Source organism: Artibeus jamaicensis, unplaced genomic scaffold, assembly GCF_021234435.1.
Source record: "Artibeus jamaicensis isolate MK-2021 breed Jamaican fruit bat unplaced genomic scaffold, CSHL_Jam_final contig_414, whole genome shotgun sequence".
NCBI lineage: Eukaryota > Metazoa > Chordata > Mammalia > Chiroptera > Phyllostomidae > Artibeus > Artibeus jamaicensis.
The window spans coordinates 2,740,802-2,765,753 of record NW_026521822.1 but is presented as its reverse complement, the minus strand read 5'-3'; the positions used below and the strand labels follow the sequence as shown (position 1 = coordinate 2,765,753).

At 39.4% G+C, this 24,952-nt stretch overlaps 2 protein-coding genes across 4 annotated transcripts in view; one reads left to right on the top strand and one right to left on the bottom strand.

The window, feature by feature from the left end:
• NUFIP1 (nuclear FMR1 interacting protein 1) overlaps nt 1-3,795 on the bottom strand; it is a 59,449-nt gene extending 55,654 nt beyond the window's left edge. For both annotated transcript variants that reach the window (XM_037155083.2, XM_037155082.2), the window contains exons 1-3: nt 3,382-3,795; nt 1,319-1,401; nt 123-221 (exon numbers count right to left, since the gene is read on the bottom strand). In XM_037155083.2, coding sequence (XP_037010978.2) covers nt 123-221; nt 1,319-1,401; nt 3,382-3,775 — 576 coding nt within the window. In that variant the 5' untranslated portion in view covers nt 3,776-3,795. The remainder of the gene's footprint in view (nt 1-122; nt 222-1,318; nt 1,402-3,381) is intronic.
• Nucleotides 3,796-3,909: 114 nt separating this feature from the next.
• GPALPP1 (GPALPP motifs containing 1) overlaps nt 3,910-24,952 on the top strand; it is a 60,814-nt gene continuing 39,771 nt past the window's right edge. For both annotated transcript variants that reach the window (XM_037155081.2, XM_037155079.2), the window contains exons 1-4: nt 3,910-4,079; nt 8,019-8,151; nt 9,154-9,255; nt 12,527-12,635. In XM_037155081.2, the coding sequence (XP_037010976.2) occupies nt 3,992-4,079; nt 8,019-8,151; nt 9,154-9,255; nt 12,527-12,635 (432 nt within the window). In that variant the 5' untranslated portion in view covers nt 3,910-3,991. The remainder of the gene's footprint in view (nt 4,080-8,018; nt 8,152-9,153; nt 9,256-12,526; nt 12,636-24,952) is intronic.

Genomic DNA, 24,952 nt, shown 5'->3' with positions numbered 1-24,952 from the left:
CCAATTTATCAGGTCATCAAACATTTTTATGGACTATAAACTTTTAAGGAGAAGAGGCTCAGAATTTCTACCAAATATATCCATTTTCCTATATAAATCACAGGATAAGCAAGAAAACCTACTTTTGTATGTTCGGACATATGTTTATCATACTTTTCTTGATTCTTAAAACCACGATCACAGGTATCACAAAAACAGTGAAAAACGGGTTCTTTTCTTTTCTGCAAATAAGAATAAAGACGTGTTAGGCTTTTGGTGGAAAATCTTTAATCAATAATAAAAACATAAGTATCCTTCTAGCAATACATACTTTGATTTTTCACATGACCCTTATATGTAGGGGAAACTCCTGAAGACATTACTAATGAAGAGATAATTCTGTCTCTTCTTTTTTCTTTTATTTTAAGCAACTATATTAGAAAAAGCTAGGCACAACAAAAATTTTTAAATCTGAGTAGAGCTAACATAAACAGTGAATAGCTTGGAAAGTGGTGATCTAATTAAAGAACATGTATCAAGACCATCTAAAAATAAACATTTGGTGTAAAAACAGCATTTCATCTTTCAAAAAAACCTATGTGTATATATATGTAAATATAAGTATATAAAAAACTACAGAAGGAGATAAAGAAGTATTTAGGTAAGGATCAATTATTTTTTTATTCCCAATGTTATATTATGCTTAGACATTGATAAACTCCATAGGAAATATTTAATGTTGAGAGATATTAATAAATATAGTACGATTTCACAGTATTTTGTTAATATTAGGTATTAACAAAATATTTTGACGCCAAAATAATCTCACTCAACTCATTCTAAATTAATGACATTATTTACATATTTTAAAAGGTGAAAGACCAGATTATGAACTACATCAGATAAAATAACCTCATTTTAAATTTCACTTCTCAATATAACCCAGAGTTGTTCCTCCTTTAAAAATATAGAAAAGACCTTTATCCCTTCTCCCAATCTTCTAGTAATATATACATATATAATTTATGTGTTATTTTTCACTCCACTGAGGTTTAAAAACATCTTTATCTGTAATTATAATTTTCAATAATACTTACTCCTGATACTATATTGAAATTAATTCAATGTTTCTTTTTTCTATGATTTCTCCATTTATTTCTCAAAAAGATTTCCCTTGAAATTTTCACTTACAGCTAAGATTTCCTAAAGATCCTATTATAGCAAGGCTCCACTGTGTCAATAATGGATGCAAAACACTGAGAGTTATTATAGAAGCATAAGATAAGGAAGAGTAACATTGGGACCAAAGTGCTACATTCAAGAACATCTTCGAAAATACCTTTTTTTTATGTTTTCTACTGGGAGGGAAGCTGAAGTCAGTAAGCTTTGCATCATATTTTTGTGGAAAATAAGAATGTTTAACTGAAAAACAAAAAGAGATCCATAAATGTTTACAACTAAACAATTATTTAAATTTTTATTTGCTATAGCATGTCACAAATACTTGAGTAAAAACTGCTTGAACAATTATAAAAGATTAAGAGTAGTCTACCAAGAAAGCATTTTTCAAATTAATACATAGTGGTGAGATTAAGTGTCCATGAACAAGCTAATCTGATAAAATTTCCTGTAGTTGTTTCAAACAGTAGAAATTTATCAATAAACAGTAAAACCCCTAATACAGCTCTTTCAACATCAATTTTATTATGTTGAAAACAACCAGGAAAACAACCCTGTGAAACACATTTTTCTCTCAAATCCTTTTCCTTTCTTATTGCCATGATCCAAATCTGAAACCCTGATCTACTGTGATGGCCTCCCAACTGTTTTCCAGTTTCTAAAGTCCTCTCTTCCAACAGACCCTGTGCCCTGACATCACAAGAACAATCCTCCAATTGTCACAGCCCTGCTCAAAATCTGCAGATGGCTTCCTAGAGTGCCTCATTGAGATCCCAGCTTATTTTCTTACTCTTTCCCCGTACCTTCCACATACTCTGCTTCAGTCACAGTAGAATACGGCAATCTTCAGAACTCATCTTATAGTGACACCTCTTTGCCTGTGCCTAAAAAGTTATCTCTTTTTAAACAATTTCCAAGACACTAGTCCAAAAGCTGTTCCCAACTCCTCAAAACTATGAAGGCACTTTTTACATATCTCCATTACCACTCTCACTGTATTGTTATTTACATTTATGAACCCATCTCAACTAACTTAGTACTGCCTCAGGAACATTCATACCCTCAGCATTTGGCTTAATTGACTTAATTGGCTTAATTGGTAAACACTGACTTATATTCAATTTCATCTAAACTGAATCTTATGCAAGAGAATGGTGAACAATCTCAAGATTTTAAGTATGATCTATATGCTGATAACACCCAGCCACAAATCTCACCTGAAGTACAACATAGCTAACAGCCCATTTAACATTTCTATTGATATTTGACACACATATATCAAACTCAACTCCTGGTCTTCTTTTCAAATCTGCTTTATCTGCATCCTTCCATTTGTTTGGCAAAACATTTAAACTAATCTTCTCTCCTCTTTACCTCACACCCCATATCTGATCCTTCAGTAAATCATTTTGGCCCTGCCCTACTTTCAAAATATATGTAGAATCCAACTATTTCTCATCTCTGGTCCAACTCCCCACTCTATCTCACCTAGAAAACTGCAGTAACTTCGTAACTGGCCTCCCTTCCATTCACTTCCCACTGGTAGCCACATTAATCCTTTAAAAACATGTATCAAATCATGTCTCTCCCCTGCAGTATCAAAACCAAAGTCCCATCAAACTACAAGGCCCTCAACGGTCTGCCCTCTTCCCCAATTTTCTACAACACTACTCGTGGCCCAGTCCTCTTTAGCCATGCTGGCTTCCATTCTGATCTATAGCTCCTGCCTCAAAGCTTTCGCGGTTGCCATTTCTTCTGCCTTATCTTTATTCCCCTACATTGAATCCACAGACCTGATTCCTCACCTCCCTGAAGTCTTGGCCTAAATGTCACCTATCTTATAACTCACACTAACATTTAAAAGTGTACTACATATCACTCTGCTGTGCTTTATCTCCCTCCATACCACTCATTATCTTCATTCTGTCCACACCACTCACAGTTTCAGTCTTCTTACATCAGATGTTTAGCTTCATAAAGGTAAAAATCTTCGTATGTTTTGTTCATACGATATTCCCACTCCTAACACATAGTTGAATTCAATAAATAACCGCTAAATCGGAGGAAAGGGCGAAAAACATTCTTCTCAAATTGTGAGACATTAATGAACAGACTCCAAGAGTGCAGCGCAAAATCCTCAGTGGAGAGGGAAAGAAAAACTGGAGCGGGAAAAGGAAAAGAAAAGTAAATGGGGGCGTGGTACGGAGAGGAGTAACAGCCTACCCGGAGTGTCGTGGGCTTTCTGATGCCAAAGGAAACTACCAGGAGACTGTCTCCAGGGCCATGATGTCGAAGCCTGGGAACCCCAGGAAGGCTGGCCGTTGACCTGAGGCTGCGAATCGAGGCGGGACTGGGTGTCGAAGGGGGACTGAGCCCCCGGAAGAATCTGGCTGTCGAAGACGGGTAGTGCCCCGGTGACCGCCGGGGGCTGCTCCGAGCAAGGTTGCGACCCTCCTGCGGGAGGCGACGAAGGGGGTGGAGGCGGTGGCAACATGGCCCAGAGCATCCAATTGGGCGGCAGCGGGGCTGTGTCGCTCAGACGCCCCAACGTAGGAATCAGCTCCGGAGCTGAAAGCCACCCCGAGGCAGCCACAAAGCCACCCGCCGACTCTGCCATGCCGCCTGCCAAGTACGGAAGCGAGGAAGCAAATGTGGAACCTGCCTAATGCGTCACTTCCGTTACCACAAATTCCCAGGGATCAGCCAACCACAGGCTGAAGTGTCATTGGTCAGCGCCGGAATAACTTCCTGCGTTTGCGACGGGTCGCGGGCTGCTTTGGGGTTACATTTGTGTGGATGTATTTGCAGGCGTTATCAATATCCGCCGCTGCGCATGGCGAGGGATCTGATCGGGCCGGCGCTGCCGCCCGGCTTCAAGGACTTTGGGACGGCAGAGGACAAGGAGCGGGACCCTAGCCCGGGTAAGCCGCGGTGCCTGCCCTGCCTGCCAGGCCTTCCTGCCCCTTCTCTGGGCCGGCCTTGCTCTCTGAGTAGAACTTTAAGGCCTGGATGACTGGGAAGTGGGGTGTGGCCGCGGGCAACCCAACCTAACTTTCCTTTCCCAGGCCTTAGCAGTGGGGGAGGAGGCCATGGAGACCTCCGAAACAACTTTTGGCTTGTTAATTATTACAATGATGATGTGTTCCCATTTAGCATTAAATGGGCTAAACGCTGTGCGAAACTGTCCATACACGCTCAGTCGTTTAATTTTTCTAGCAACTGTGTAAGGTAGAGATAATTCTTGCTGTCGAGGAAAGAACGTCCAAACCTATAGACAAGTTTTAGGAGCGTTTATTTGAGCCAAATATTTCTGAACATGTCCTGAAGCAAGATCTCAACTGATTGAGAACGAAGAATGGCAGGTTTTCAGTTCCTTTTATGTATTTATAATCAAAGGTGAAAATGTAAGGAAGCTACCTGAAATCGGGTGGTGGTAGATTAAGGGTGAGATATGGGGAGCAAAGTGGGGAAATCTCTAGGAGTGAATAAAAAGCAAAGTGAAGAAACACATACTTATTTTATATCGCTGAGTTGTTAACAGTATTGTTAATTAACATTTACAGTAAAAAAAAAAAAAAACCATAGTATTGGAGGAGCCAATAACAGTGAGGGGTTCTGTACTTTCTGGTGGTCCTGTGCTCTGGTGCCTGCAGTTGTGCCTTTGAGAGATCTAGAAAGTTACTCTAACATTTTAAAGTTATGGTATTCTAGATGCCTAAGAACGATGGGCATGGCTCACTTAAGGTAAGCATTGACCTTTGCTAGGCCTGAGGTGTAACAACTCACCATTGGGAAATTGTGATCAGACCTGTGTGGTTACTTTTGGTCACTGAGTGTGTCACTGTTAGTGTGTAGCCCCTTTTTTTGTTCATATTTCCTTGTTATAACTGGGGACGTGGAGGCTCAGGCTGTTGCCCAGATCACACAGCTAGTTAAGTGGGAGAGCCCTATGTAGAATGAATCCGGTGCTCTGTGTCTGATTGCCTTTTGATATACAATGCCTGGCTCTTGGAGAAGATGCTTTGCTCTGTACCCTGACCTGCCTTCCTAGCTTTTAGTTATGTCATTGCATCTGACACAACAGCTCAGAGCTCAAACCAATTAGAATTTCTGACAGTTCCTTAGAAAAGCTTCTTCTGGCTTCACTACTTCCTGACACACCTGACAGACTGCTACATCCCTAAGGGCCCAATTTAAATGTCACCTCAGTGAAGCCTTTCCCAAACTCTCTCAAACATTGTCATACCTTCTTCTTTACCCATGGGGTTTTATTCCTACTTAAATACGTCATGTATTTAATACAGTATTTTTTAATAGTTTGTTGGCTTGTCTCCACCATTGCACTGTGGTCTTCTGGCCTTAACACATAGTAGGCAATTCATAAATTCTTCTCAGACTCCTCTATGACGCGGAATGCAAGCTTGAGGTGCCCTTGGTGTCACAGATGAGATATGAGACAAATTCACACGGACTACCGATTCCTGTGGAGGAAAAGGGACGGCCCGGCTACTCCCTCAAGGGGGCAGAGAAGCTTGACCACCCTCTCAAGGAGAGAGTGTCTGACCCTTGCCTAGACAGGCTTTCCTTGGGTTTAATTTGAGCAGGAATACAGGTACAGCTCATTGATCATTGTCAGGCAGTAAGGATCAAATAGTAGACAGCATACAAAGAACTATGAGGGCTTCTTCTGAGTCAGGGTCTATCAGCTAAAAGGCTACAAAACTGGGCAACAAACTCATTTCCTGCTCAGGCCTTTGTCATTTAACTAAGAGCATTCTTAGCGAAGCAGACTTCACAGGATTTTACATCTCCTCTCTCAGGTCTGATCATCCGGGGAGCCCGACCTTTCCAGCACAGGGCTGCACTGCCCTCTGTCATTGTTTCAGGGTTAAGTCAGGCACAGGAGGTAGATAGCCAAGGAATTTTCAGAGACTTCTTACAGATTCAGGGGAGTCAGGCTTCATCAAAGCGGAGAAGCAAGGGTCCATCACCCCCTTTCTCTGTAACCCCCCCAAGTCCATCCCTGAGGCCTCCACTTGATCATGACTGTCTTAGGTCATTTCCCCCTTGGGGAATCTTACCCGTCATTGGCTAATTGATCAAGCATTGGGGGCCAGTTATGAAAAAAGGAGCAGAAGCAGCACTCCTGCCAGGGAGATAAGCTTTGTCTCCTTAGTGGTTTATAGTCTGAAGGTCGCTCACTCAGCCTTAGCCATGAGGGGTTTATAACTTCTGAAACCAGGCAGGGCGGTTCCTATCACCTCTGTGCATTATCTATCTCCTTTCATATTTGTTCTGATTTGTAGGCTAGGACTGACACCAGAGTTGGAAAAGAATATAGCTAAAAGAGTAACTCTCCCATTGCTTAGTCTGACATTGGTTCTTTGATTACCCAGAGGCCACGTTTCCACCTAGAGCAGCAATTTTCAACCTTGTTCATCTCATGGCACATATAAACTAATTACTAAAATTCTCCACACCAAAAAATATATTTTTTGCTCATCTAACAAAAAGTATAATTTTGATTCATTCACATTGGATGGCTATTATTGTGTTGGCTGTTGTCATTCTTTAAAAAATATGACAGTCTAAGGGAAAAGAGGTCAGTGCCCCTAACTAGTCAGGAATTGCATATCAAGGGAGTGGACCAGAAGGAAGCAAAAAAATGACCAAACAGAAAAATATGAAGAAACAAGAATTCAAAAAAATGAGGAGAGGCTTAGGAACCTCTAGGACATCTTTAAACGCTCCAACATCGGAATTATAGGGGTACCAGAAGGGAAAGAGAAAGAGCAAGTGGAAAACTTATTTGAACAAATAATAAAAGAGAACTTCCCCAATCTGGCAAAGGAAATAGACTTCCAGGAAATCCAGGAAGCTCAGAGAGTCCCAAAGAAGTTGGACCCAAGAAGGAGCACATCAAGACACATCATAATTACATTAGCTAAGATTAAAATCAAGGAGAGAATCCTAGAAGCAGCAAGAGATAAGGGGACAGTCACCTACAAAGGAGTCCCCATCAGACTGTCAGCTGATTTCTTATAGGCAAGAAGGGGCTGGAAAGAAGTATTCCAAGTCATGAAAGGCAAGGACCCACATCCAAGATTCTTCTATCCAGCAAAGCTTTCATTTAGAATGGAAGGACAGATAAAGTGCTTCTCAGATAAGATCAAATTCAAGGAGTTCATCATCACCAAGCCCTTATTATATGAAATGTTAAAGGGACTTATCAAAGAAAAAGAAGATAAAAAATATGAACAGTGAAAGGACAGCAAACTCAGTTAACAGCCACACCTAAAACAAAAGCAAACTAAAAGGACAGCTAGATCAGGAGCAGAACCACAGAAATGAGGATCACATGGAGGGTTAGTAACAGGGGAGTGGGAGGAGGAGAAGGGGGGAGAAGGTACAGAAAATAAGCATAGATGGTAGGTAGAAAATAGGGGGGAGGGCAAGAATAGTATGGGAAATCTAGAATCTAAAGAATTTGAGACGTGGTCATAAACTAAAGGGGGGGGAATGGTGGGGGAGGGAGTGTGCCAGGTGGAAGGGAATGAAGGGGGGGAATAGAACAAGGAAAGTTATTTTAGCAAGGAAAGTTCCATTCTATCATGGTTGAATGAGTTTGGGTATTAATTTTTTTGTGATTCTCACAGTTATACTGTGTAAGACATGATTTCTGCCTTCCTAGCGTTGGAAAGACTGAACCACCATACACAAAATAGGAGTAAATGAGATTAAACTCCATAATAAATGATATCCAGCCAGTACTGTGAGTTCAAAAAGGAAAGTATAAAATGTCAACTAGGGGGTTGTTGTAGTAGTTGTGGCTAGTAATGACATACACGAGAAATCTTTAGTTGCAGGACCAGCTCTACCTCCTAATTATAAAAGCAGTAGTTCAGAATCATCAGACAGTGATGAGGACAGTAGTTCTTTGTATGAAGGAGGAAATCAAGAATCCGAAGAAGACGACAGCGGACCACCTGCAAGGTCAGTCACTTTCTTAATCCAGGCTTCAAACCTCTAGTATTCATGGGCTAGAACAGATCTCTAGAACAGGGATATCACATCTGCATTTATGCAGCACAGGAAGAAATCTTTTCGTGCGACATTTCTTTATACACTATACTTATTACAAAGAAATTTATTCTAGTAGAACATAGATGTGGAAATATCTAGTGTTTTGATAAATTCTTATAAATTTTTTCCTTAAGGTTTTATTAAAGTGACTGTTCTAAATAAACCATAGCATATATTTTTTTAAATTACATATGCACTGTTTGTTTTTAAGTTAAACGATTTCCTTCTAACGTAGCCTTACTACAAGCCCATGTTAGTAAGATGTCGAATTTTTGTTTACTATTGAGTAGGAAGGATTTTTTGATGCATTTTAAAGATTGAAATAGAAATAGCAACATAAAAATCCTTCCTTAAATGAGATTAAAAGCCAAAGTCGTAAACTTTTTGGCTCAAAAAACATCTAGCAAGCAGTTTACTATTTGAAACTTCATTGAGTGGAATCTTTACTATCACAAAAAATGTAGAAAATTGATACATTACTGCTCTAAAAAAAGTAACTAATCTCTATTTTAGGTGAAAAATAAATTCCAGGAGAATATTAGTAAAAGACTTATTGTGGTGTTTGTTTTTTCTTATTCAGTAAGGTTAATTTATTGCTTCAGTGTCTATACAATTAGTTGAAGTTAAAAATTGAAACTTCTGCCCTGGCTGGTGTAGCTCAGTGGATTGAGCGTGGGCTGGGAACCAAAGGGTCACCAGTTCAATTCCCAGTCAGGGCACATTCCTGGGTTGCAGGCCAGATCCCCAGTAGGGGGCATGTGAGAGACAACCACACATTGATGTTTCTCTTCCTCTCTTTCTCCTTCCCTTCCCTTCTCTCTAAACGTAATTGAAAAAAAATTTTTTTTAATTGAAATTTCTATGGAAAACATGTTGACATATATGCATAAAATTACACTACTGTGTTTCCAGAAAACAGAAGAGAAATCAAGGTGAAGATGATGATGATGATGAAGGATTTTTTGGACCAGCCCTTCCTCCTGGATTTAAAAAGCAGGATGATTCTCCTCTGAGGTATAATATATAATATTTCAGGCCAGTCTTTTCTAAGTATTTCAACTTGGGTCTACTAATTCATCCAAGAGTTGTCTGAAATTTTTTTTTTCACTTATATGTTTATATGACATTTGGAATTCGTATAATAAAAATAATTATTTAAATAAATGTCTAAATAATCACTTCATTTTAAGAAAAATGATTATAGCCCTGGGTGATGTAGCTCAGTGGATTGAGTGTGGGCCTGCAACCAAAGGGTGGCAGGTTCAATTACCAGTCATGGCACAGGCCTGGGTTGCTGGCCTAGTCCCCAGTAGGGGGCACGAGGGAGGCAATCACATTGATGTTTCTCTACCTCTTTTTCTCCTTCCCTTCTTCTTTCTCTAAAAGTAAATAAAAATCTTTAAAAAATTAATTAATTTTTAAAAAGGAAAATAATTATTTTTAAAAGCTTTAAAAAAAAGATTTATTTATTTATCTTTTAGAGGGGAAGGGAAGGAGAGAGGGGGAGAAATATCAATGTGTGGTTGCCTCTCGTGCGTCCCCTGCTGGGAACTGGCCTCCAAACCAGGCATGTGATCTGACTGGGAATCAAACCACGATCCTTTGGTTCGCGGGCCTGTGCTCAATCCACTGATATACATCAGCCAGGGCAAAAAAAAGAAAAATAATTATAATAAAAATAACTATATACATGTTAATGACATTTTCATAGTTTATAAAACTTCCACATCTTCTGTTTGACACTCACAAGTGTTCTGTGGTAGGCTGAGTGGAACATTATCCTTTCCCCCTTTTGTAAACAGATAAGGTTGCACACACAGTAAGTGGTAGACCTAAGACCTTGAATCCTGATATTTGACTTTTAATTCAGACTTTTTAATTTCATATTTATACACACACAGTATGTGTGGTGCCTGGCACAGAGTAAGCACATAGTAAATACTGATTCCTATCTTCTTGGACTTATAAAATTTTTAAATGATGAATATGAAATTGCACATCAAATTGTTTATAATTCATAGCATATATCCAATATGTAAGAAAAAGTAAAAAAAAAAAAAGACTGTTATACATTTTATATTCAGTTTATCACCATATTTGTCAACTCCCAACTTATGGAAGTAACAAGGATCGACAATCTACTGTCTGTTTTTGTATGGCCCCTAAGCTAAGGATGATATTTAAAGAGTCATTAGAAAATCAAAAATACATATGCAACAAGACCCAAACATAGCCCTCAAAGCCTAAATTTTCCCACCTGGCTCTTTGTAGAAAATTTGCTTAGGATATAATATTCCTTTCAAGAAAATAAATTATTAGATGTATAACAGTTTCTTCTTTAGAATTATATATTGCAATAATAAAATATATGTGAAACAAATAGGTGGTAGCATATAATGTAGGCAGAAACTTCATATACAGCCATAAAATGTCATGATTATATTCCCTTACTATATTTTAAAATGTCATGTACCACTACTTTTATCTTTACTAATACCCTGAGGCCAGAGAATTGAACTGTAATTTCTTCTTTTTTTTTTTTTTTAAGATTTTATTCATTTACTTCCAGAGAGAGGGGAAGGAGGGACAAAGAGAGGGAGAGAAATATCAATGTGTGGTTGCCTCTAGCATGCCCCCTACTGGGAACGTAGCCTGCATCCCAGACATATACCCTGACTGGGAATTGAACCAGTGACCCTTTGGTTCACAGGCCCGCACTCAATCCACTGAGCTACACCAGCCAGGGCTTGAACTGCAATTTTTATTTGTAGATCTGCTAAAGAAAACTGTACTCAGAAAAAAAACCCATGTAGTACTTTCTTCTATCTAATGACAGTTAATTTGATCTTTCTGACAGTGCCAAACTTCCTTTTTATTTACAAAATTGTTTTTGTTCAAACAAGTTTTATGAATCAAGACAGCAGGTTATGAAATGGCTAGCATCAGAACTCAGACTTGACTTTAACAACTGTTTTTCCTCTGCCAGGAAGCCTGTCTGTAAGGTTTTAATGAATAGAATGCAATCTGGGAAATTGAGCTCAGGACTTCAATACCATCTTGGTTGGTAATACTGGCACAGTGACATCTCTGGGAAGAACACTGGTATGAAAGAAAGAATAAAGGAACTTAAAAGTATGAAAGTGTAGAAAATACCTTTTTGCTTATTTTTTCTCTATACAAAATAAGGCTTTCTTTTTTAAAAATTATTTATACTCTTTTTAGCTTTTTTAAAAAGATTTTATTTATTTATCTTTAGAGGGGAAGGGAAGGAGAGGAGAGAAATATCATTGTATGGTTGCCTCTCGTGAGTCCCCTGCTGGGAACTGGCCTGCAACCCAGACATGTACCCTGACTGGGAATCAAACTGCAATCGTGTGGTTCGCAGGCCCACGCTCAATCCTCTGAGCTACACTAGCCCGGAAGTTTTCTTTTTTTAAGATCCAGAATTTAGGCACTCTTTTTTCTGGATTGATGACAGTTCCCTCAGAATGTGAATAGGGAAGCTTAAAAGAAAATGAACTTTTCATCAAGTAGACTAGGGTTCATACTCCAGCTCTGCCACTTACTAGTTTGTGTTATCCTTGAGTATGATTTTGCTTACCTAGAAAATTGAGTGACTTATACTGGGTAGGGTTATTTTATGGAAACAGAAAGATGGAGTAGTTGAAGTGCACAGCACCTTTTCCTTTTTCTCATGTTAACTGTTTTTATTCTTGTACACCTCCACATCATTTTTGGATTGTTATTGAGGATAAAGCTTAGATTTTCATACCTTATTAGCACACGTAAACATACATTGCTGACATCTGTTATATGCATGTGCTGTAGGTGTCCTTCAAATTCAATTTATACTTAAGTAGTTCTGACTATAATTATAATGCCCCTAAGGTAGCAATGGACAATGAATATCAAAACTGAAAACTAAGGCACAAAATAGAAAAACATCTTTATAGGCTTTAGTCCATAATAACGATTTAGTTTTTAATTACCATTTTTTCCTTAACATAGTTCTTTTAGGAAGTAGATGTGCACCACTGACATAAAGGTTGAGAATTACTGGATTAGTATGTAATCATTAACTAACAAATAGAAAGTAAAAATCCAAAAATTAGATTTTTTATATTAAGTGGGAAAATACTAGGTTATAGAATAAAAATAATATGTTAAATAAAATTCTTATCTCCAACATTTTTTATTATCTGGCTTTGTATTATTATTGTGAATTTTATTCTGAAAACTGCTTTTTAAAATCAGAGGAAATAATAAAGTACATTTTATTTTTTAGGCCTATAATAGGTCCTGCATTACCACCTGGTTTTATTAAATCTACACAGAAAAGTGGCAAAGGCAGAGATGATCCAAGACAACAAGTATCAACCAATTTCAACTCTGAGGTTTGGAAATTTTTTTTTTAAATTTTTTTGTTGATTATGCTGTTACAGTTGTTCTATTCCCCCTTTCATTCCCCTCCACCCTACCCCCCCATCACCACCATTACCCCCCCTTTAATTTATGACCATGTGTCTCAAGTCCTTTAGATTCTATATTTTTCCATTCTATATTCTATTCTTGCCCCCCCCATCTATTTTCTATCTATTGTCTATGCTACTTATTTTCTGTACCTTCTCCCCCTTTCTACTCCTCCCACTCCCCTGTTGCTAACCCTCCTTGAGATCTTCATTTCTATGTTTCCACTCCTGATCTAGCTGTCCTTTTAGTTTGCTTTCATTTTAGGTGTGGTTGTTAATAACTGTGAGTTTGTTGTCCTTTCACTGTTCATGTTTCTTTAACTTCTTTTTCTTAGATAAGTCCCTTTAACATTTCATATAATAAGGGCTTGGCGATGATGAACTCCTTGAATTTGATCTTATCTGAGAAGCACCTTATCTGTCCTTCCATTCTAAATGAAAGTTTTGCTGGATAGAGCAATCTTGGTTGTAGGTCTTTGGATTTCATGACTTGGAATACCTCTTTCCAGCCCCTTCTTGCCTGTAAGGTCTCTTTTGAGAAATCCGCTGACAGTCTGATGGGGACTCCTTTGTAGGTGACTGTCCCCTTAGCTCTTGCTGCCTCTAGGATTCTCTCCTTCATTTTAATTTTGGCTAGTGTAATTATGATGTGCCTTGGTGTGTTCCTTCTTGGGTCCAACTTCTTTGGGACTCTCTGAGCTTCCTGCATTTCCTGGAAGTCTGTTTCCTTTGCCAGATTGGGGAAATTCTCCTTTATTATTTGTTCAAATAAGTTTTCCACTGGTGGCTGTGCCTTTCCCCCTTCTGGTACCCCTATAATTCAGATGTTGGAGCGTTTAAAGATGTCCTGGAGGTTCCTAAGACTCTCCTCATTTCTTTAAATTCTTGCTTCTTGACTCTTTTCTGTTTGGCCATTATTTGCTTTCTTCTGGTCCACTCCATTGATTTGAGTCCCAGTTTCCTTTTCATTGCTATTGGTGTCCTGTGCAATTCCATTCATTTCAATTAGTTTTGCCTTCATATATTTGTCTAATTTGTGGCTATAATCAACCAGTTCTGTGAGGATCCTGATGACCAGTGTTTTAAACTGCGTCTGAGAGTTTTGCTATTTCTTCATTGCTTAGATCTATGGGCTCTGGGGCTTTGAGATCTTCTTGCGACATTTTTGGTCTGTTCTGGCCCTTTAAGTGTGAGAAGCAGCGCCTTGGACTCCCAGGTCGCTGAGTTGTGACGCTGTATGTGGGGGCGTGGTCAGAGCGGGGAAATGGCGACCCCCTCTGCTGTTTCTCACAGCTGGGTGAGGATCAGCGCCTTAGGTGGTTCACCAGGGCCGGGCCACTCAGAGTTGCTGGGTTATGACGCTGTATGTGGAGGTGGGGTCAGAGCAGGGAAATGGCGTCACTCTCCCAGCCGCTTGCCACAGGGATCCACCGGGCTTTGGTCCGGTCCAACCGCCCACTCCGTCGCCTGTCCACCCTCGCACAAATGCGCGACCACAGTCAACACGCAGCCCCGCTCCCCCGCTGTCTCCTCCACGGTCCTCTCTCGGTCGCTCACTAGGTCTAACCCTGCACCTGGGTTCCCTGTGCCTGGATTCCGCGTGCCTGAGTCCGTCTGACTGAGTCCTCCTGTGCAATCCCGCTTCACCAGCCGCTGGTTTCGCCCCTTACCGGTCAGGCTGAAGAATTTTTTGTTAACAGACTTCCGAAAAGTTCAATTTTCCATGTTCTGGCTGTGTTTTCTGTTGCTAATATTTAGTTGTCTCTAAACTTGGTTGTGTGAGAAGGCACGGCACATCCACCTATGCGTCCATCTTGGCGGAATGAAAATTTTTTGATTAAAGGATAAAATGTAACAAACTCAAGACTTTACATAATAATGACTATAGTCATTTGACTCATGTAATGTAAGACAGTCGTGTTCAGATTAACTTAGTATCATAACATAGGTAGATGTAATCAAAGGCTTATGTTATAGACTTGAGAGTCTATTAGAAAAATAACATGAAATGTTGGAAGTGTATTATCTATTGATGCTTCTCATCTTCGAAAGGAGGCTTCAAAGTTCTAGACAGTAGAACATGTTGAAAAGTTTAAAGAATCAATATGATTTGACCCAGAATAGAGAAAGCTGCGGAATTTTTTTTTAACTTTTTTATTGATTATGCCATTACATTTGTTCTATTCCCCCCCCTCCATTCCCCTCCACCCTGCATACCCCTTCTATCTACTGTCTATGCTACTTATTTTCTGTACCTTCTCCCCCTTCTCCTCCTCCCACTCCCCTGTTCCAACCCTCCATGTGATCTTCATTTCTATGGTTCCGCTCCTGATCTAGCTGTCCTCTTAGTTTGCTTTTGCTTTAGGTGTGGTTGTTAATAACTGTGAGTTTGCTGTCCTTTCACTGTTCATGTTTCTTTAACTTCTTTTTCTTAGGTAAGTCCCTTTAACATTTCATATAATAAGGGCTTGGTGATGATGAACTCTTTGAATTTGATCTTATCTGAGAAGCACTTTATCTGTCCTTCCATTCTAAATGAAAACGTTGCTGGGTAGAGCAATCTTGGTTGTAGGTCTTTGGATTTCATGACTTGGAATACCTCTTTCCAGCCCCTTCTTGCCTGTAAGGTCTCTTTTGAGAAATCAGCTGACAGTCTGATGGGGACTCCTTTGTAGGTGACTGTCCCCTTAGCTCTTGCTGCCTCTAGGATTCTCTCCTTCATTTTAATCTTGGCTAATGTAATGATGATGTGCCTTGGTGTGTTCCTCCTTGGGTCCAACTTCTTTGGGACTCTCTGAGGTTCCTGGATTTCCTGGAAGTCTATTTCCTTTGCCAGAATGGGGAAGTTCTCCTTCATTATTTGTTCAAATAAGGTTTCCACTCGTGACTCTTCCCCTTCTGGTACCCCTATAATTCGGATGTTGGAACGTTTAAAGATGTCCTGGAGGTTCCTAAGCTTCTCCTCATTTTTCTGAATTCTTATTTCTTCATTCTTTTCTGTTTGATCTTTTTTTCTTCCTTCTGGTCCACTCCCTTGATTTGAGTCCCAATCTCCTTTCCATTACTATTGGTTTCCTTTGTATTACCATTCATTTCAATTAGTTTAGCTTCCATATGTTTCTCTAATTTGTGACTAAAATCAACCAGTTCCGTAAGGATCCTGATAACCAGTGTTTTGAACTGTGCATCTGAAAGACTGGCTATTTCTTCATTGCTTAGATCGATCGGTTCTGGGGCTCTGAGTTGTGCTAGAGCCATTTTTGGTCTATTCGGGTCATTAAGTAAGCAGAGCGAAGCCTTAGTTGTTTACCAGGATGGGGCCACCCAGGTCGCTGGTTTGTGACGCTGCGTGTGGGGGCGTGGTCAGAGAGGGAGCAATGGCAGTCCTCTCCGCTAGCCCAGTCCGTCCAGTCACACCACTCGCCCCTGGCCTGTTTATCCGATCGGAATTGTGCGAGCCTGCTGCCCCGCGCAGGCTCCCCTCCTCACTGGTTTATCTGCACGCAGATGCGCAACCGACCGCAGACAGCCCGCCGCGCCTCTTCCTTGTGTGCTCCTGTAGCTAGCCTGCGATCTGCGCTTTTGGCTGCTTGCGCACCGCGCAGCACCCGTTCGGGGATTTTTTCTTGCCAACCTGCTCCACTGCTGGCTTCACTCCTCTTACCGGTTTAGCTGAGCATTTTGTTGTCTTCGGACTCCGTATTGTCGATTTTCTGTGTGGCTTGGTTGTGTTTATTGTTGTTAAAAATAGTTGTTCTTAGATTTGGTTGTGCACAGAGGCAAGGTGGTTCCACCTACACCTCCATCTTGGCAGAGGATGAAAGCTGAGGAATTTTAAATGAATGATCTTTATCTTGAATTTAACTCTCTCTTACCTAGCTCTGGTACATATATATAACAAAGGCACTGGTGGATAAATAATTTTATGAAAAGATAGATCAAATGATTTTAGAGTCAAGTGTGAAGATTGTTTTCTTGTTAGAAGCCAAGTCTTCAACAATAGCTGAGATTTGTACAGTACTTTATAATTTATAATGTGTTTTACTCAAACAGATATTTTTATTTTCTCCATTGCCTTATGAAATAGATACTACATTTTACAGATGCTAAAAAGCAGAAAAGTTGGATAACATACTCAATATTGCAGAGTTTATATTTATGAAGCCCCAGCTCTGAGGCCTTTAAATCACCTGTTTACTTTGTTGTTCTGCATGGAATTCAACAGTTACACTGAGGTTGTTATTAAAGGAAATATGCAATGGTTAAGATCAGAAATTTCATTAATTCATTCTTTCAGCAATATTATAGAGCTCCTATAGTGTGTCAGGCACATAGTCACAGAATGAATCTGTCAACAAATTCTTTTGTTCCTACCTTCAAAAAATATCCAGAATCCAGCCGCTTCTATTACCACCCTGGTCCAAGTCAACATCACATTTCACCTGTTTTATTGGCTTTCATGTTTTAGCACTTGTTCCTCTTCTCAGTGCAGCAGCTAGACTGGCCTGGGTGGAACAAAGTCAGATCATGTCACAGATAAATTGCTCCTCCTACCTGCGTAAAGCCAAAGTCCTTACAGGGCCCTCTATGATCTGGCCTCCACAAATAGAATAGGCAGGCTTCTACACCAGAGCCTTTATACCCGCTGAGTCTCTCCAAAATGGTCTTCCCTAGACCTATCTGTGTCTTGCCTCCAAGACCTTCCATTTTTTGCTGAAATGTCACCTCAAAGAGGTCCCTTTTTAAAAAATATACCAATTTTATTTTAAATCTATTTTCTTGATTATGCTGTTACAGTTGTGCCATTTTTTCTTCTCTCCTTTATTCCCCTCCTCCCTGTATACCCCTCCATCCAGCATTCTCCCCCATTTACTTGATGTCCATGGGTTGTATATATAAGTTCTTTTGGCTTCTCCATTTCCCATACTATTCTTAACCTCCCCCTGTCTATTTTGTACCTACCAATTATGCTCCTTATTCCCTGTACCTTTTCCCCCATTCTGCCCCTTCCCCCGCCCTATTGATAACCCTCCATGTGATCTCCATTTCTGTGATTTTGTTCCTATTCCAGTTGTTTGCTTAGTTTGTGTTTGCTTTTGAGGTTCAGTTTTTGATAATTGTAAGGTTGTTGTCATTTTACTTGTCATAGTTCATCGTTTCTTAGATAAGTTCTTTTAATATTTCATGTAATAAGGGCTTGGTGATAATGAACTCCTTGAACTTGACCTTATCTGGGAAGCACTTTCTCTGCCCTTCCATTCTAAATGAAGGCTTTGCCGGATAGAGTAATCTTGGATATAGGTCCTTGACTTTCATGACTTTAAATACTTCCTTTCCAGCCCCTTCTTGCCTGTAAGGTTTCTTGTAAGAAATCAGACAGTCTTATGGGAACTCCTTTGTAGATAACTGTCTCCTTTTCTCTTGCTGTTTTTAAGATTCTCTCTTTACCATTTTCTTCTCTTCAGTTAAGCCAGTGGATGCCCCAGTTACCACTTTAGTTAAATGACCTTCTATATTCACCATGATCATTCTGAAAATCCTTAGAATTAGTTAATAAAATTAAAGGAGCTTTTCACATACAAACAAACAAAAAGACTCTTTAATCTTGGGTGATTTCATTATGATGTGTCTTGGTGTGTTCCTCCTTGCATCCAACTTCTTTGGGACTCTGAGCTTCCTGGACTTCCTGGAAGTATATTTTCTTTGTCAGATTGGGGAAGTTCTCCTTTATTATTTTTTCAAGTAAGTTTTCAATTTCTTGCTCTTCCTCTACTCCTTCTGGCAATCCTCTGATTCAGATGTCAGAATGTTTAAAGTTGTCCCAGAGATTCCTAAGCCTCTCCTCATTGTTTTGAATTCTTGTTTTTTCATTCTGTTTTGGTCAAATGTTTATTTCTTCCTTCTGCTACAAATTTTTGGTTTCAGTTCTAGTTTCTTTCCCATCACTGTTGATTTCCTGTGGTGTAGACACCAGTCTGCAGTGTCCATGGCGTTATGGATGAGATATGAGACAAATTCACACAGCCCACTGAGTCCTGTGGAGGAAAAGGGACGGCACAGCCACTCTCTCAAGAGGAGAGCACACCAACCCTTGCCTTGACAGGCTTGTATTGGCTTTCTGATAGCATACGTCAAAGAATGCCTTCATTCATTATACTTTGCTTTAGGTAATTACATTTTACAGATAGCAATGGAAGGAATGTTACTGGTTACTTCTTACAGATTGATAAGGAAAAAATGTTGCAAATGCAAGGGAACAATAAGAGTAATAGATCTGGTACACTGCAGTCCTTGGGAGAATTAACACAGACTTCAGGGAGTTACTTTAAAGATATGCAGTAAGCATTTGTGCCTCAACTCTGGGCGAGGGCATTTTAGCAAGAGCAAGTCACAAGGCAGCCTAGTTATAATGCAGGCCTGATTTTCCATGGGAGAACCGATCTGTGGGTTTGGCTCCTGTGTGCCACAACATGCCTTTTGGGTTTTTCAGTAGGGCTGAGCTACTATTACCATTGCCAGACAGATCAGTTCCCTATATCCCTGTATGTTTTTCTTTATTTCACTTAGCATAGCCTTCATATTTTCTCTATTTTGCATCTACTCAAACATTTCTGTGAGCATCCCGATTACCAGTGTTTTGAATTCTGCAGTTGATAGGTTGCTATCTCGTCATCACTTAGTTATTTTTTCTGAAGTTTTGGTCTGTTGTTTTTGTTTTTGTTTTTCATTTAAGCCATGTTTCTTGGTCTCAGCCCACCTGTTACATTGTAAGGGTTAGAGTCTTAGGTATTTGCCAGGATGGGGAAACCCACTTACTGCGTTGTGATACTGTATATAGGGGAGGGGTTTGTAGCACTGTATGTGGGGGAAGGGTCAGAAAGAGAACAATGCCACTTGCCTGGCATTTGCCCTGCTTTTAGCTACTTCCCTGATTACCCATAAGCATATTGAGCCCTTTCTGGTGCTGGTTCTGGGGTGGGTGGGTTTGTGTATGTTCTAGGGTCCCATGGGTTTCTCTTACAAACTCTCCTGTGAGACTGGGAGTTTCTCCAACCCCACCCAGGTCCTTACAGCCAGAGGTTTTGAGGCTGTAGTTTCCTTGCTGGAACCCTAGGTTGTGCAGTCTGTCTTGTTCCCCAGTTGTTCCTCCCATCTTCTCCACATGCAAATGTGGAACCACCCAGTCCGATAGTCACCTCCTGGCCCTGCCTGGTAAGCTGCCTTGCTGCACATCCTCTCCCCCTGGCTCTCCAACTCCACCCTTCCCACCAGTCTCGATGAATGTTTCTTCTTTAACTCCTTGGTTGTCAGACTTCCATACAGTTCAATTTTCTGGCAGTTCTGGTTACTTTTGTTTTTAAATTTGTTGTCCTTTTGGTTGTGCAAGGAAGGAAAGCATATCTACCTACCCCTCTGTCTTGGCTGGAAGTCCTCAAAGAGGTCATTTCTGGCCAAGTAATTTAAAATTGCTGACTTGTCTTCCCTTTACTTCTGTCCCCTTCACTCTTTTAATTTTCTCTGTAGCACTTGTCACTATATAAGTTACCATTTATTGACCTCTCCCTACGAGAATGTGAGTCCATGGAGGACAGAAGTTTTTGTCTTATCTGCAGTAGCCATTCAAAGTATTTGCTGAATAAGTGAGGCCCAGTCCCTGCCCTCATTGCACTTACAGTGTAGTGAACAATACATACAGTAAACAAATACTGTCTGATATGAATGATTTAAAAGATGAGACAAAATATAGTGGAACCATGACAGGGAAATCTAATATGTAGAAATGAGAAAAAGTCTTTTTTCTCTGAGAAAATGTCTAAAGTGAATATTAATGAGTTGGAGCTAGCTCAGCAAAAAGGTCAGGAAAGATTGTTCCAGATAGCTTCTTTAAAGGCAAAAAAGTGTGGAGAGGGAGAAAGTTAGGGTTTAAAAAATCTAGGATGGTTAGAGTGGAGAGAATTAAAAAAGGGGTAAGAGAGAAAGGGAGAGACATAGGCAAGAGCCATGCAAGCTTTGAATCCTGGTGGAGCTTAGTTTTATTACTAGTAGCATGCAGGTTGTTATTTTTACAAAGTTGTTTTAAGGGTAATTTAGAACAGTAGGTATTCAATTTATAATGGCTCTAATTGTTAATATTATGATTAGTGTTAGGATTACCGCCTCCACTATTGAGGTCATAAGAGTAACTTTGAAGAATTGATGCTGAGTATAAGGAATCCTTTCTAACAAGTTTGTTCAGTACAGGAATAAATGACCAGAGGTAGGACTTCCAGCCATATAAGATAGCCACAAAGTTAATACACAGCTAAGCCTAAAAGAAAGAAAGGGAAATCCATGGGTGTTAGTAACATTGAGAGAATTCAAAGTCAGAGCAGTAAACACAGGTTACACAGCAGAGGGCCACAGTGGTTTCAGAGGTACCAGCCATAAGCCCTGGAGTATTAGGCATGGAAACAGGAGCTGCAGGTTCAGGCTCACTCAGGCAGAGGAGAATTGAGCCTGCTGAATAAAGCCTCTACAGCCTCAAAGCACTGCTCTGTCTGCAACAAGGGTACTAGAGAAATATAACCCACTATCTTTAGGAAAGTTTGCTTCAATCTAGGGCCTTTTCAGGCTGTCCTACTTTCAAATGATTCACACGCACGCGCACACACACACACACACACACACACAAGTGGGGGGTGTCTATCCAACTCTCTCTGCCTCGGAGAAAGAGGGGCAAAGGGTGGGGAAAGAAAGATACATGTGATAAAATGTTAGCAACTGGTGAAATTGGGGTGAGGATACATGGGTGTTGTACTTGTCTTAGCACTGCATTCTTTCAAAATAAAAGCTTTAAAAGATATAGCATAATTCAACTTTATTTACATCTAGAACTTTGTCCTAACTCACCTAACAGCAGCAAATGGGTAGTTTATATAATTCCCTAGGTGGTATCTATTACACATTATCTAGCTTTTCTTAGCAAAAGGGGAGGGATGAAGGTAATATAGAGGTTACGCTGTAGCCTACCTGTTTAAGGGACTCTTGGTTCTGAATTCTTTGCTTTGTAATTTTTCTTTCAACCTTTTTCAAAAGACACTTCTTTTTCTGTTATTTTTTTTCAGAGAGGCTTCTCTTAGTCTCTTATTCACAACGTATACCCCCAAATTAAGACATACATAATAACACTAATGGTTAATATTTGTTGAGTGCTTGCCACAAACCAGACACTGCAAAGCACAATATAAACTCATATTTGCATGACTTAATTATATTTGCATGACTGCGTAAACTTAATCCAAACAATAGTCTTGGGGGAATAGTGTGTCAACTAGAATACTTTTAGCTGCAAATAACAGAAAATCTAACCCAAAATAGAATTTTATCTTAACCTACAGAATTAGCAAATGGGTTGTTTATATAATTTCCTGGTTGGTATGTAATCTATAAGGTAAATGTGTTTCATACATTATACGAGATCTAGGGGTAAGGGTCATTTCAGGGTTTGTTAATTCAATGGCTTAATGAGATCACTACTTCTTTCTATCTTCTCTGTCATCCACAGTATGTTATTTCCTCTTAGGCTGACCGACTCCTTCATTGTATCAACTAGCCTGCCAACTAGGTCAAGTTCCAAGACTCATATGCAGATGGTAATGTTCAGACATGAAACAGGGATGGTCCCTTCCAAGGTTTCCTGTAGATCTGACCTCATGTTTCTTTGGCCAAATGATCAGGAAAAATGAGACCAAAGTGTTTGGTTTAGAATTATTAACATTTTTCCTTAGGAGTTAGAGAAGGTACTGGGATACTGAGAAGAGCCTGGCTCCAAACAGGATGAACAAACTTAATATTCTCTTAGCAACAGAGTAGTTATTGGTTGCAGCTATTATAATCCCCATCCGAAAGACAAAAAAGCCCCGGAAAACGAGGCCCAGAAAGGTTAAATGACAAGCCTGAGGTCACAGGACTAATAGAGTGGTAAATTGAGGCCATGAACTCAAACTCTGCAGCCCAAACTATACACTATTAGTGTACAGAATTCTATTTTATTTCTAAGTAAAATAAGTTACATTTTTTGTTTTTTTTAGAAATTAACTCATCCAGGACACCAAAATGATTTAATACCTGGATTGGATTTGGGTTTATGAATCTGGCTTCCCATTTTCAATTTAGTATGTTAAACCTGATTTTTTGTTTGCTCTTCCATCCATTTAGTTTATGTCTTCCAACATCCTAAGTGATGTTTATTTCTAAAAATTTCAGGCATTATCCTACCAAGACATGCTGAAATTTACCTTTATAAAACCACATTTTGTTAGGTGGAATTAAAAAATACCATTAGCGGCCCTGGCTGGTGTAGCTCAGTGGATTGAGCGCGGGCCTGCGAACCAGATAATCTTGGTTCGATTCCCAGTCAGGGCACATGCCTGGGTTGCAGACCAGTTCCCTGCAGGCCAGTTCCCAGCAGGGGACACACGAAAGGCAACCATACATTGATGTTTCTCTCCCTCTCTCCTTCCCTTCCCCTCTAAAGATAAATAAATAAAATATAATTTAAAAAAATACCATTAGCAAAAAAAAAAAATACCATTAGCTTGTCCCATCATCTTTAACTTCAATACTATTAATGTCATATTTTAATAGTTTTACTTTTTTTAAGTATATAATCTTTATTATATATTTTTTCTATTACCATTTAGTCTCCTTATACCCTTTCCCCACAACAATCACCCCACTTGTCTACTTCCATGAGTCGTTCTTTTTGCTCAATCCTTCCACCCCCTAACCTCCCCCGGCCTCCCCCAACTAGCTGTCATCTGTTCTCCATCTATGAGTCTTGTCTGTTTTGCTTGTTAGTTCAGTTTGTTCCTTAAATTCCACATATGAGTAAATTATATGGTTATTTGTTTTTCTCTGATTGACTTATTTAGCATAATGTTCTCCAGGTCCATCCATACTGTCACAAAGGGTAAAAATTTCTTCTTTTTTATGGCTGACTAAAATTACATTGCATAAATGTCCCATAGTTGTTTTACCCACCCATCTACTGATGGACTCTTGGACTGCTTCCGTATCTTGGTGATGGTAAATAACATTGCAGTGAACATAGGGGTGCTTATGTTCTTTCAAATTAGTGTTTTTGTTCTTTCAGTTATATTCCCAGAATTGGGATTGCTGGATTAAAGGATAGATCCATTTTTAACTTTTTGAGGTATCTCCATACTGCTTTTCACAGTGGCTGCACCAATCTGCATTCCTCTTTTCCCACATCCTCACCAGCACTTTGTTGTTGATTTATTGATGATAGCCATTATAAGAGGTGTGAGATGGTATACCATTGTGGTTTTTATTGTCATTTCTCTGATGATCAGTGACACTGAGCACCTTTTCATATGTCCTCTCTGGAGAAGTGTCTGTTGAGGTCCTTTGCCCATTTTTTAATTGGCTAGGTTTTTTTGGTGTTGAGTTTTATAAGTACTTTATAAATTTTGGATATTAACCCCTTATCAGATGTATCAGTAATTATGTTTTCCTTTTCTGTGAGTTCTCTTTTTATTTTGTTGATGATTTCCTTTGCTGTACAATGTCTTCTACTTTTAAAAGTTCGTTATATCTTTTTATATCTGCTCATTTGTGTCACCAGTATTATATTTGTAGGGTGGTTGTAATCTGTTTAAGATAAATGCCATCAGCATCACAGAGCTTACCATTACAGAGATAAGCTATAGACACTTATCTATAGACAAGTTAAATCATCATCAGTTGAAATAAATAAAATAATGAAGAGGTTGCTATATATAAAAAACTGGCCTTGATCTTAGAATATTTGAGTCAAGATACTAGTTTTATAACATTGGAAAGACTTTTTGAAATGTTAGCCTAGGTTTCCTCAAAAAGAAAATAAATAATAATGCCATTTTATAGTTATCTTATGAGGATCAAATCAGGAGTGGTATACACAGTCTATAGTTACTAAGAGACAGTGTATGATTAATTTTTTAATGTGTTTTATTGATTATGCTATCACAGCTGTCCTATTTTCTTCTACCCTTTATTCCCCTCTGCCCTGTATTCACCTTCCCACCATCATTCCCCCACCTTAGCTCATGTATATGGGTCATACATATAAGTTCTTTGGCATCTCCATTTCCCATACTATTCTTAACCTCTCCCTCTATTTTGTACCTACAATTTATGTTTCTTATTGCCTGTACCTTTTCCCCATTCTACTTCCACTCACTGCTGATAACCCTCCATGT